General features: G+C 37.6%; 1 protein-coding gene across 2 annotated transcripts in view; it reads right to left on the bottom strand.

Annotated features, from left to right (window-relative positions):
* Positions 1-14,835, bottom strand: part of Rims2 (regulating synaptic membrane exocytosis 2) — a 411,096-nt gene that overhangs the window by 169,595 nt on the left and 226,666 nt on the right. Inside the window, exons 18-19 of one of the 2 annotated variants that reach the window (XM_042055663.1) lie at positions 11,105-11,261; positions 9,768-9,881 (exon numbers count right to left, since the gene is read on the bottom strand). In XM_042055663.1, the coding sequence (XP_041911597.1) occupies positions 9,768-9,881; positions 11,105-11,261 (271 nt within the window). The remainder of the gene's footprint in view (positions 1-9,767; positions 9,882-11,104; positions 11,262-14,835) is intronic. The other variant, XM_042055664.1, reaches the window with a different exon arrangement.

Here is a 14,835-nt window from a genome sequence, read left to right as displayed (position 1 = left end):
AAAATTTAACGATTGGGACGTCATGAAGCTAAAAAGTTTCTGCACAGTAAAGGACACAATCACTGGAGCTAAGGACAGCATACAGAAAGGGAAAAGCCTTTAACAACAATAGATCTGACAGAGGGTTATTATCTAGAATACAGAAAATAAACCTAAACAAAAATGAAAAAACAAAACACTGAACACCAGGAAAAGAATTACCCAGATTTAAGAATGGGGATTAAACTAAACAGTTTTGTCAAAAGATGAAACACAAATGGCTAAAAAATGCTTTCTAAACTGTTCAACATCCTTAGCAATCAGGGGAATGCAAATCAAAACCACTCTGACATTTCCTATTACCCAGGTCGGGACGGCCAAGAATAATAAAACAAATGGCAGGATTTGCTGGCAAGGACTCAGGGAAAGAGGAGCAGTTATTCATTGCTGGTAGAAGCACAAAGCAGTGTGAGGGGTTTTCAGAAAGCTGAAAACTGATCTACCACATGATCCAGCTATACCACTCTTGAGCTCTATGTCTTCCCACAGAGATACTGGCTCATGCGTGTTATTCGTGTTATTCTATTTATAATAGTCAGAAATTAGAAAAAGCCTAGATGTGAATAGGACCAAGCATGGAGACGGACTCTCTCAAGGAAGTGTAGATAGAATACAGTGTTATAATGAAATGAAGGGCAGCCTAGAACAGGAGGATTAAATGTGGAGGGGTGAGTGAGCAGGTGAAGGAGGGAGTGTGAGGAGGGACAGTGAACATTCAAAGCCTTCCCAAAAGCCATTTGGAAAACTGTGATTGTAGATGTTTCCTAAAACATATACATTGTGAAAGGAACTTAAACATAGTTGTCACATATTGGGGGTGGGGGACAAGCAGAATTTCCCAATAGATATCATACGCCATCAAGTAACATTCCAGTACTGTGAATGGGTTACATCTTGAGTCACTGGCCAAAGGAGTCCCAGAGACTCTGCAAGCAGCATAGGCTACTATCAAGCCTATTGTTACTCTCCACAACCTGACCCTAATGAGACCCTAATGGTAAAGACTCCATGTACTTATCAAACACTGAGACACTGAACTGGTGCCCAACTAGAAATTCATCCCTACTAACTGGTATTCACGGCTCTAGAAGGTAACTGTGTGCTACTGGAGGTAAAAAGGAATCATTAATTTCACTCAGCTATAAATCCTGAGATTTGTACTTCAACCCACCTGCAGAATTGCCCACTAGTACAATAGTGGTACAAATATTTTGGGAGTAACCAACCACTTCTTGATTGGATTTAAGGTCCAGCCCATGAGATGAAACCTGCTAACAGATCAAGAACCTGAGACTAGATAGGTCATGGGCCCCAGGGGAAATCCTGCTACTATTACTCTGTTAAGCAACATAGCAATGAAATGACTTCTAATGACACAGTCCTATACTGATAGATTGGTGCATTGTCCAGCCCTTATCAGAGAAGCTTCTTCCTCTGGTAGACAATAATCAATAAACACAGAGACCCACAACAGGACAATATGCACAGAATGAGAGACTTTAGAACACTAATCTCTATATAAGAGTATTTTCACAGTTTGAGTGAGTGTTCAGGGTGCAGGTGTATAAGAGTATTTTCACAGTTTGAGTGAGTGTTTAGGGTGTAGGTGTATAAGAGTATTTTCACAGTTTGAGTGAGTGTTTAGGGTATAGGTGTATAAGTGTATTTTCACATTTTGCAAGGTAAATCTATAACTGTCGCAAACAAGAAATTGCCAGAAATGTATTGAACAACAGTAAAAAGCAAAATACAAAGAAACCATTACTACTGAGAAAACTAACAGAAAAGACTAAAAAATATGAAAGAAAATTGAAGTTAGCAATCATAATAATTAGTTACAATTACCCAATTTCTATTATATTTATTGAAAAACATCAGCAAAACTGGTTGCTAGAATTTATCATCAAAGTTTTCTTTTGGATTTCCTTCCATATTTATCTATGTGATTTCAAGATTTAAGAATTTACCCATTAGGTTTTTTTTGTAATTCTGCAAATCAATATCAACTCCTACCTAATTAAACAGGGATAAGGAAGGTCACACATAGCATAACATATAATTCCTGATTTACTCGAGGTGAACACATCACCAAGCTATCACCACAATCCTCTTCCCTGCCTAACTGGTCAGAAAATGCTGCCAGTGAAGTGGTTCAAAGCTCCAGTCACTTCCTCCAAGGGTTTGTCAGTAAACATTCAGGAAGAGGAGACAGAGAGACTGTAAGAACCAGACACGGGGAGGAGTACCATGAAAATCTGTTACCAGGACACGGCATGGCTGCTACAGCCAGGAACTCACAGAAGAGGCAATTATCTGCAAGACTTGCTCAACTGTCCCATCAACACTCCATTATGGATGGGGGCAGGAATCTTGAGGCCCCACCCAGGCACAAGGGCTTTTAAGCAGTTAAAGGTTGCCTAGGAAGAGGATACACGTCACAGAGAAGTTGCCTGTATCAAGTGATTCAGCTCGACCCGTGCCCATGACACACACACAGATACACATGGACACACGCACTCACACATGCATGCACACCACAAAAAGACATCAAAGTGGAAGGAGGGTTTATTGGGAAAAAGAAGGAATTTGGAAAAATAGGAGGGGGGCTAAGAGAGGATGGAGAGAGGCATTTAATCAGAATACATTATACGTGTATGGAATTGTGAAAAATAAGTAAAATATCATTAAAAATGGAAAAAATTAGCTACAAATGGCCTTGAGAACTTAATGAACATTAGACACCTTCTTTCCTTCTCTTCCCAGTGAGATCCATATTCTGCTAAATGCCAGACAAGTGATATTTCCCACAAAAATAAATTTACTATTTTTAAGTATTAGACATATTTTACCCAAAATTTATTGGACAATTCCTTCCTTAGAATAAGTTAGAACAAGGCTGGAATGAAAAAGTTGTTCCCACAGACTGAGCACTCTGAGACCCAAGCTTCACTACTGTGCAGGATCTGACTTAGACCGAGTAACTGCAGACCAATCAGGTCAACACACTTCAAATTAGTGTCCTCTTGAGAAGCAGAGAAGTGGGAAAGTAGGTGGGGAAGACAGGTATGAATAAGCCAGTGTTAATTATATATCAGATCGGGAGGCTAGCAAAGGAGGGGGACATCAACTCTATTGCTACTCTCCTTTGTGGTAGCAAACTTAATCCCTAATAAAACAATATTCTGGGTAATAAAAAGATGATCCTAGTCCATCAAAGAGAAGGTATTTGTGACATTCTAGTTCAAACAGTTTATACACTTTTACTTTACAGTATTAGGGTACTATTTCTGTATTCCATTAATAATCACACATGTATATACAGATAAACAAAACTAAAAGTAGTTATCACAGACAGGAGCATGCAACTCTACACACAGACTCAAGTGTAAGAAAAGTATACCTTCCATCCCTGTGGTGATGCTCAATGCTCTGACTGTATCTGGAGCGAGGTAGAGTAAGAAAATGACTGCAAGCATGGCAGAAACAAGAAGAAAATGAGACTCGGGAAAGAAGTGAAAAGGTATAGTTTAGTTCTAAAAGCTTGATCCAACAGATAATCAGATAGTAAGCAAAGCAAATGAAATTGCTACTAGAAAGCTTGGCCATCTTCTCAATGCCCACTGGAATATGGCAGTGCAAAGGATAAAATAAACCAAATACTCTAAAAATAAAATGCAACCAAATATAACATTTAGATTTTTAAATGATAAAATTAAGTATTACTTCAATATAATGAGCACCATCTTTAGGCAAATGTTATATTACAAAGATGTTTTCCTTCTATTAAGGAGAAAAGGTGAGAAGAAAAAATTAATAAAACTACCAGCTAGCGTAAGAACTCAGAGATGACATCTAATATCTACAATGCCTAGGATATTTCATGAGGCTCCATTTTTCTTTCCTTGTTCCATTCCTGACCACTTACATCAGGTTTCTGCATCCACTGGAACAAGTTTCCTACCTGCAAACCCTTCCCCTTCTAGGACCCAGGTTGCTCTTCACCACCTTCCTGCCCTCTCACCCACCATGCCACTGCCTTCCATCTTGGTACAACAGGCCCTAGAGCCCTCTAGGACAGGAGGTGGTCCCCAACCGCAGTTTGTTCATGCCCATCCTTCCAAGCCTGTCTCCACTTCTTTGTCTTTGAAAGTCCTACTCATCTTTAAAGTCCAGATTCTCTTTGAATCATTTTCCAATAAGCTCAAACAAGTTGTGCTCTTCCTGACTGTTGTTTCTGTTCTGACAATAGGAGACCCAGTCTCACAGCATTTTACTTTCTATAATTAGTAAATATATAATAATGTGTCTAATAAATCAAGATAATATCATCTTTAAATTTCTGTACACAATGGATGACCCACTACATACTTATGAGTAGACATCACATTTTTAATAACTGGTTGCCTCGATATAAGATACGAATAATGGCCAGGTGCTGGTGGCACACGCCTTTAATCCCAGCACTCAGGTTCAGAGGCAGGTGGATCTCTGTGAGTTTAAGGCCAGACTGGTCTACAGAGCAAATTCCAGGACAGCCAGAGCTGCACAGAGAAACCCTGTCTCAAAAGGCCCAAAAAGAGAAAAGAAAATTGCATCAGTATCTGAGGTAACCTAGAAGTTTATAAATCAAGGTACTTCCATTTTGAGTATATACATCCCTTACGTGAAAACTTATCCTTTCTCTTCTGATAGTTAAGCAGAAGACAGGAAAAAAATGTGGGGACATGAGGAAGGAAGGAAATCTAATTGAAAGCTCTGCCAGCTGAGAAGCAAGAACTTCAGCACCATCATCTTTACTTTGAAAGTTGCTAACATGAAACACCATCCTTTGCTAGACAGATGTCTTACATTAAAGCCAGACAGCACCACGAGGCCCGCATGCGCAGGGCCATGGCAGTTCTCACTCTTCCCCATGGATGTCTGAGATGCTCTAACCAAGCTGCTGCCTTTGTGGGCTGTAAAGTCATGCCACTTTCTGACCCCTGTGATCTTACCACGTGTCATCCCAACAGGAATCCTCCTGGAAACACCCTGAGATCTGATTTAGACCCCTGAGCAGATAATTGAAGATAGTAACTTCGAAAGCCACTAAAATGGTGTAAGTGACTATTATATAAACAACGAAAGGTGACTCTCTTAGGGAAATACTATTATTAACATACCATTTATCTAATCCTCAAACTGACTAGTCCTTATATTATTCTCCATGCCAAAGTCACACTATTCAGTTAGCACAGAGCTGAGGTTCCTAACAGACTACAGGGAATCTTCCAGATGAGGAGGGGGCAGCTTGGAGCTATGGCTCCTCTACTCCACCAACTCAGAGTCTAAAATTTTGCTTGTGATGCTAAAATCATACTTATGGGAATGAAAACGACCAATATAGAAATACACTGCAATTGGATAATGGTGGTGCACCCGTTAATTCCAGCATTGAAAAGGCAGAGGCAGACTGATCTCTGTGAGTTTGAGACCAACCTGGTCTACAGAGTGAGTTCTGGTACAGTCAGGGCTACACAGTGAAACCCTGTCTTTAAAACAAATAAACCCTAAAACCCCAAACCAAAAAAAGCCAAATATATGTATGTATGTATATGTGTGTGTGTATATATATATATATATATATATTTATATGTGCTGCATATGCTGTGATGTTATTAAAATACATAATACTCTCTACATATATTCTAATAGTAAGTTAGCTCCTATAACTAAAATATTAAAAATATCCTGTTTTAAAGCCACATGTTCGTATCTCTTCAAAAATGATGCTAGCAGATGTAGTAGTAACTAGGGTTACTAAAGAAAATAGTTATCTGTGTTTACTAAAGAAATAATGAAATTATGCAGAGAGAGGGGGAATAAGAAATAAAATAGTCTCCACTTACAATGCATTAAACTAATAATCTTGCATTATTTGTAAATGAAATTTACTTTTCACAACAGAGTAAGATTTAGACTAATGAGTGAGAGAGATAAAGAATCAAAGAGCCAATAGAATATAGATACAGAATTCTTAAACACTACCCGTAAAGATAATGAATGATGCTATATCTCATGCATCACCACTGAAATTTAATAAACTATAATATAATGCAGTAGCTACATATCACATGGGATATGATCACTGTAAAAGCCTTCACACACAACTTCTCAGCATGTCGCCAAATATTTTACACCAAACTCCATGATGTAGATGATTTTTGTTTCTGTAAGTTTGCTCTTGTTGACAAAGTCCAACTCAGGTGCCATCTTCTATACTTGGCCACAATACTTGAATCAACTAACTCCTCATTTTTTAAAATTTTTCTTTGTTTGTTGTCATTTTTTGTTGTTTCAGGTTAATTGTTAATCATTAAATATAAAATATTTGAGAGTCAATGTTTTCTTAATGTTATATGTATGGTACATTTTTTTCATTAACTACCATAAATTTTTCTTTTTTTTAAGAGTGTCTTATACAGTTCAATCTCTCATTGAACTAGCTAACTTGAATGCCTGAACCCCCTACAATATCTCCTGAGTACCAGGATTACAATATGCACACTGCCTTGCTCTGATGTGGTATGTCCTTCTGTATATGTGCTGCTTTTATTGATTGATGAAGAAATTTGTTTTGGCCAATGACTTAGCAGAGTAAAGACAGGTGGGAAATTCAGAGAGAGAGAGGGAGAGAGAGGGAGTAGTGGGAGTCAGGGAGATGCCACATAGCTGCCTAAGAAGAATAACGTAGGAACCTTACCGATAGGCCATAACCTCGTGGTGATACACAGATTAATAGAAATTGGGTTAGTTTAAGATGTCAGAGCTAGGTAGAAATATGCTTAATCTATTGGTCAAACAGTGTTGAATTAATATAGTTTCTATGTGAATATTCGGGTCTGGGTTACTAGGAAATGAATGAGCAATCTCCATCTACATTGCTCAACTAACAATACAAACTTCTGATAAAATATGGCTATGTGTTATACTTTGTAGTAACTGGTTGTCTGATAAGGAATATAAAAGTCTCATTGGAGGAAGAGTCAGTTAATTCATATAATTCTATATAATAAATTTTATAGATACAGAAATCAAATGCTTGGTTTTCTCCAAACATACTTAAAATTCTAAAGAACACTTGGCTCCACACCCCATGAAGTAAAATCTAATTTAACACATTAGATCTTATAAGGAGGCTGGTGTGCACATCCTTTCACATCCCTAATACACCAATGACTGACACAAGGAAAATTCTTTCCTTGGCCTTTTAATACACTCCGATTCATTCTCATGTTGGTCAAAGTTTGGTCACTATGACAAAACACTTGATAAAACATATTTCAAAGATGAAAAATTTATCTTGAACCAGTTCCAGATGTTAATCCACCACGACAGAGATGGTGATGTGAACAAGAACAATTCATCTAAGGTAGCCAGGAGATGGAGAAGGAAGACCTACCCCAGCAGGGTCCCTCATTATCTCTCCGCTAGCTAGGTTCACAGCCTACTGAGAAACCACCTATGCTAAACTCAAGGCAGGTCTTCCTCTCTTATCCAACTTCCTGGAAATTCTCCAGAACCACACAAAAATGGTTTTATAAATATCCCAGACATGTATCAAACCCAATTAAATTGAATGGATTCAAAAGTCTATAAAATGATATTCATAAACATAATGGACATTCAGACGCAGCTGATGACTGGAAATTCTTAAGAATATTAGACTAGAATAGACATTAAGAAAGGATATTGTTCAGTGAATGCTGCTTCTTGTGTTAATGAATTGCACAAATAAAGTAATACTAGAAACGCTTTCTACTGTTTGTGTCTATTGAAATGAAATTTTACTTTACATAGTTTTAAAAAGACTTGAGATAGATCCCAACAAAAAATTATTATTATCTGCACATCTACATCCTTCCTTATAAAAGTGAGAAGAAATCACATGGATCTATCTATCTTCTTTAAAACTTCCACAGATAAACATTTGAATAATATTGCTACACTAAAAGATTCATAAGAATCATAAGGAAGAAAAGCATAATGACTACATAAAATAGGAATTAATTATCTGGGTTTTAAAAAATATTAAAGGCAAATGGTCCTGTGTTTGTGGTCGTTAAACCTAGTAATATGTACTATAAAATACTGAAAAATATTAGTAATTTAATATAACAGTAAACAGTTATTCTATTACTTTCTATTAGGATTAGTTTATATTTTTGAGCTTCATATTGAGAACATTTTTTCATTAAATAATCACTTTATGTAAGCTTATAAGAAATTTAAAGTCATTTAGACAGTTTTATTCCCTCAATAACCAGATTTTCAATGGCTAAGATGCTTGTGACAGATATATAAATAATTTGAAAGCTAATAAAGTTCATTAACATTCTATTAGGCAACCAAAATACCTATTGATGCTTTTCATGACACGTTCCAAGTCTGAGGCAAGCCCCCGTGGGGGTCTTACTTTCACTAAGATTGTACTGGTGAGATGTCTCCAGACAGACAGCACACTCACTACCACCCCTAGGGTACTGGTTACATGAAAAGCTTAAAAAATTTAAAAAGCAACAAAGTTAAATAGTTTTGAAACTGACACTAATAGAACTATTAATTTAATAACTAGTTGGCTTCTTCTTTGAACCTACACACAAAACTCAGTATTTTCTTGGCACTATCAATGTAGAAGATATCTGTGTGTTTTTTTCAGGGACAAAAGGGAATTACATGCATGGACTGAGTATTAATTTTATTCAAACCAAACGATTCCTTTATACATCCTGACAGTTACTTGTCGTGTCCGTGGACTTCAGTGACAAGGAATGTACTGTGTCATCATATTTTCTCAGTACTAGGGTTGACTTTATCATGCCCTTATCCTAAACGCATTTGAGAGTTTGAAGAATTCCAATGGTACTTCTTATGTATAACCCAATTGAATTAGAAAGTTAATTAATTTTCTTAAATTTAGCAGTAATTAATGTAACCATTTTAACATACCATGTTATTCTCAAGTTAGTCACATTTAAAGTGGCAAATTCAGAGAATTCTTGCAAATACAGCAAGTGTAGTTCTTTAAGATGTTAAAGCATTACCAAAGGACATGAGAGAAAATCTCTTGGAGAATTATAATATAGATTTCCTAAACAAACTAGACTCTGTCTCAGGATTTCTGTATAGGAAAAGGCACACTAGTTCTCTGAAATCTGCTGAAGACTTTAATCTCTATCAGCCTATGGATATATATTACACAGGATAATTTGCTATGTGCAGGTAAAAAATATTTACATCCTGATTATCGTTATAATGTCTCATGCAGATTTGCTAGCTATTTTTATATAATCTTGTCTTGACAGAGACTAGTCAAGCAGCAATGGCGGACCTCTTAGTTGTGACTTCCCTGATCTCCATCCCAAGCGCTGGGATTCTAAACCTGAGCCCTGTTACTCAGGAGAGCCACGGTGCTCGGGCAAGTTATCAGGCGAGCTATGGTGCTCAAGTGAGCTATGGTGCTCAGGTGACCCATGATAGTCAGGTTCATCCTGTTGTGCTTTTCTTATCAAGAACAATTACACTTGTTAACCTTTCCTTCTAAACAAAGGGCTATCTTAAGAAAAACTGTAGAAATAGTACAGAAAAGGCAGCGTTTGGAATCTCAGATGAGACAAAGGACTAGGTAAGATATTTATAATAACCCTTCCTGAAGGCAGCAGAGTTCAGTGAGAGCTAACTGTGCTTACCTGTCTCTGTCTGGAGAGTAATGGTCATCCACGACCCGGTGTCTGTCCATCCGGCTAATCGTATTGTAGTGACCAGGAGCACGTGTCCCTCGCAGCCCCTGGTCCACGTTCCTACTAAGACAGCAAGGTAATTAAATACCTGACTGATCTATAGTACATCCCCTACAAAATAATAATAAAATCTGGTTTTTGGCTTATTCGTATCTCTGATGGAATAAATTTCTGATGGAGATTTAACAGTTAATTGAGAATCTGGCTGATCTTACAGATACATTAAGAGCCCAATAAGAGAGTATCCTTCAGGATAAGATAAACAATGTCATACCGTACTGATTGGCAACACCTAATTCTCTGTAATCATAATTACTGATATAATACACACTAGAGGAAAAGATTTATGAGAAGATAGGTTCAATGTGGCACATGCTGTCTAGCATGGGCCACGGGAAATGTGGGAGAGATACCTTGTGCATGGTTGGACCTGAGTTCGAATCTCAGAACCTATCCCATAGGAACCATGCTCTCTGGCAGCAGGCCAGCCTAGTCTACCACCTTTGAGAGCAACTAAATTATAGCTGTCTAACCATCATCTTTCCGACTCCTGCCCTCATCTACTCTGAATGTGGTGGTTCTTTGAAGCCATACAATGAAAGCTAAAATCCTCACTCTAGGTGATGGATGAAGTTTCTGCCTTTGCAAACCACATTTTTCCATTAGTCTACAACGTTATGCTTGTATATAGAGGAAATGTACAAACACACAGGCAAATTTCATATAATATATATCTATAGTGTCCTATCTAGTCAATATCTATTAAGTTATATCTTTGCATATTATACACAGTTTTCTATTTAGTATGTTTCCAGAACTATCTATCATGTAAAAATCACATAGAAATATAATGCCCGTGGTTTACATTCCATGTAGTGCTTTGGTCCTTAGGTTGGTCATAGATTTCTAATATCATAAGACCTAGAGCAAAAGATTGGTATGACATTTCTCTCACTATTTATGCATTAGTTTAGTTTTTCAAAGATTTTTTAAAAATACTTTTCAACTTACCAATTACTATATCATTCATGAATATAATTATTTGGTTTTAAATGGATCTGCTTAGTATTTATATGCAATTTAAAACTAGTTTTTCTTAACTATTTTGAACTCTTAGGGCAAATAATACACAAATCATGCCAGGTAACAAACTATCCCATATCACTTCTGAGTCCCATTGCAATGGCAATAGATGATCCAAATTTATTTTTAGAGGTTATTACGGTAAATTAGGCAAAATTCACCCTAACTACCTAGCTATAAACAAAATCTACAGACTAACTTACCTTTGTGGAGGAGGGACGCTCGGTGACCATGACCTAGTCCTCCCTATAGCATCTACTCGATGAGGAGACCCTGATGGGGAACAATGGTTTGATGACATCACTTGTTCTGGCACTGATAATGTGGAGCTTTGAAGGTCTCGAGCATCGTGACGATAATCTAGAGGCAGAAGATGAAGTCATCATTATCTGCACACCAAGTTCTTTGTGTTGCACTAAGAAACATAAAATACTATGAGCCTGACATGCTTTTAATGTGATAATTGCAAAGTATAACAAACAAAGTAATGTTTGAAACATCATAAGCACAAAAATGAAAAGGGAAGGACATTTGATAGTTACCATGGTAGTCACTATCTGCTAGTTACCATGGTAGTCTCTATCTGAGAGTTACCATGGTAGTCACTATCTGAGAGTTACCATGGTAGTCACTATCTGAGAGTTACCGTGGTAGTCTCTATCTGAGAGTTACCGCGGTAGTCTCTGTCTGAGAGTTACCGTGGTAGTCTCTGTCTGAGAGTTACCGTGGTAGTCACTATCTGAGAGTTACCGTGGTAGTCTCTATCTGAGAGTTACCATGGTAGTCACTATCTGAGAGTTACCGCGGTAGTCTCTGTCTGAGAGTTACCATGGTAGTCTCTGTCTGAGAGTTACCGTGGTAGTCACTATCTGAGAGTTACCGTGGTAGTCTCTATCTGAGAGTTACCGTGGTAGTCACTATCTGAGAGTTACCGTGGTAGTCTCTATCTGAGAGTTACCGTGGTAGTCACTACGTGATAGTTAACACGATAGTCTCTATATGAGAGTTGCGTTTGGTAGTCACTGTGTTCACTGTATTGGATAAGGAAAATTTTCAAGCTCTTTAAAAAAAAAAACAGAATTAAGATTGTCCTAAAAATATTTCACACCTATACAGTTAAATGTTTCTTGGATAGTGTTAATATTCACAGTTCACACAATGCTCATCATCTGCACTTACACGTTAAACAAGGGTAACTGAATTACCTAACACTCAATGCTGTGCTTCTTGAAATACGCAGCAGAGTTAAGAAAGCACAGGAGTCTGAAAACAACATTCACTATCAAAGAAGATGGTACCCTAGCGACTCACCATCCTCACAGAAGTTAACATGAGGAGGCACAGAAACTTGGAAAGGGGAAGAGGGAAGAGACCCTGCATGCCAGAAAATCAACAGGTCTATGTGGAGAAGCCGTGGAAAAGGAAAGAGGCCAATGCCGTTTGTCTGAAGCTGCACATGTGCAAAATATGTATGCAGTGGAGAAGTGTGAATAAGGTGAACAGGGAATGTGACATTGCTGCCACTGTGACCATCTTCGCCATGCTCAGTGCAGCTGTCAGCACTGGTCATGTCTCCACTAAGATATCTGATGGGTGCCTCCTAAAAGACATCGCTGCAGTGTGCATCCCCTGAAACACATCGCTGCAGTGTGCATCCCCTAAAACACACTGCTGCAGTGTGCATCCCTACAACACACTGCTGCAGTGTTCATCCCTAGATTATTCAGGAGTTCTGAGGGTAGCTAAGAAGCAGCACACAGGCTTTGCATGCAGAAGGCCCTAGGTTCATCCCCGGTCCACATCCATCGTAAACGATGAGAAGCAGACGTAACTCAGAGAAGCCATCTCATTCCTCTGTGGTCTCCTCTCAGTAAGTTAATGTTCTGCAGTGCTAGACGGGTGCCATGGGACAGCGCAGAAGAATTAGATGTGAATAATTGAAGAAGCACCCAAGGAAATAGAAGAGGAAATTTTTAAAGGGAAGAAACTAAACTAAGTAGGTTGTAGGCTTATTCCAATCGCTCTGAAAACTCTGGCATTAGTTGCTGTGGTTTTCGTAAAGGGAATACACTTTTTAATTTCTTAAAGACAAACACTGGTTTGGAACTATGAAAGAAAAAAGGCAATGTACTTAATTATGTAGCAGACAGATTCTATTTATCTAAACACAAACTGCCTCAGGCAAGAATGGCTGTGAATTCTAAGCAACCGACATTGGCAGCAGCTAGTAAGGGCATATTTCTGTGCACATATACACACATGTTACACTGTGGTAAATAAAGAAAAAAACTCCACACATGTTTATACATATGCAAAATCACTTTCATAAGCTTGAAGGCAAAACATACACATAATCATGTGTATGTACACATGATTACATATGCTTTTAAGTAAACAAATGATAATCATATAAAGAGAAAAGTATAAGGAATTTGTTGTTGTAAACACAGATTATTGTTACATAATCTGTGAAGGACTATTTGAAAGTGGATTGAAATATGTGTGTGTGTGTGTATTCTAGATCAAGTACATGGGAAGCAAATCTTTTAAAGTTAAAGCTAAGAAATTAACAAGCTTGAGTTCTAGGACAGCCAGGACTACACAGAAAACCTGTCTCAAAAAAAAAATCCCCAAAATTAATAAGTCATATAAATGCTCAGTTAAAACTAAAAAGGCAGAAGAAAAAAAACAGGGATAAGAAAACAATGGCAATGAAAACAAACCCCTCTAACAGATGCTCAACAAACCATTCAAATGACAGTAGTGATCTCAGCACAATAGCTAAACTACGATTGATGGAGCAAATCAATAATCTCCAGGAACTGATGATTGTAGGAAATCATAGAATAGAAGGCTATAAAATAATAATCAATCACTTTCTTATAACTAGCAAGGAAAGTTGGAATTTAAAACTGAAAAGCCAATACCAAGTAATAGCACATCCCCCAATAAAGAAATTCTTGAGAGCAATCCAACAAAATATAAAGTAGATCTGTATGAAGAAATTATCAATACTGAATAATAAAATTGAAAGGACATGATAAAGGGAGAGATACAAAACAGGAAATTCATCATTATGAAGAAAGCAGTTTAATAGACATTCTAACAGTTTGTGGGTACTGACAAGTTGCTTTGAAAGCTTCTGTGGAGAGGCAAACAGTAGAGAATGTAGCAGCCCTGATTACCACAGTCTGGAGACGGACTGTAGGAAGATCATAACTTCTATAATTTGTAACAGTAGGGGCACTGCAGTAATGACAAAAGAAGAAAGCACACAGTGGAAGGCAGGAATAAGAAACAAAGAAACAAAGAAGAAATAAGGCAACATAAAGATATTCAACTGATCTTTCCCAAAGGACTAAGCAAAGACAGTCATCTCAACCAAAAGAGATGAAACTTCTGGCCTGCAACACAGAAGAAAATGAACATAGATGTTAGAGAGACAGCTCATGAACAGAACATTTTAGCAGAACCCTGGAGATGAGTAACTTAGAGAGACCCTATCTCAAAAGACCAACACACACACACACACACACACACACACACACACACACACACCTTTTTAAATGTATATATATTAAATATAAATGTTCCTTTTAAAATGGTAACATTCTTGTTAGTGTATATTAGAAGCATAGGTATCACATTTAAGATGTTACCTTGTCTAAAAAGGAGCTAGATTCTTGACTTTTGAACAGTGTTACAGACTGTTAGAGACTATGGGAATTTCTGAAGTTAGACTAAATGCATATAAATCATAATATACCAAAGAGATGTAGATCCAGGAGCCAAATGCTGCACTTGGATGAGGAATTTCCTCCAGTCGTTTGTCCCTAGTTAGTGGCACTGTTTGGGGAAGATGTAGCACACGCAGAAGACAGAACTTCCAGAAGAACCATGTCATTGCAGGTGGGCTTTAGAGGGTTCTAGCCTT

The sequence above is a fragment of the Arvicola amphibius genome, chromosome 9 (assembly GCF_903992535.2).
Source record: "Arvicola amphibius chromosome 9, mArvAmp1.2, whole genome shotgun sequence".
Taxonomy (NCBI): domain Eukaryota; kingdom Metazoa; phylum Chordata; class Mammalia; order Rodentia; family Cricetidae; genus Arvicola; species Arvicola amphibius.
Note: the sequence above shows the minus strand (reverse complement) of the source record. Positions and strands in the feature narration are given on the sequence as shown.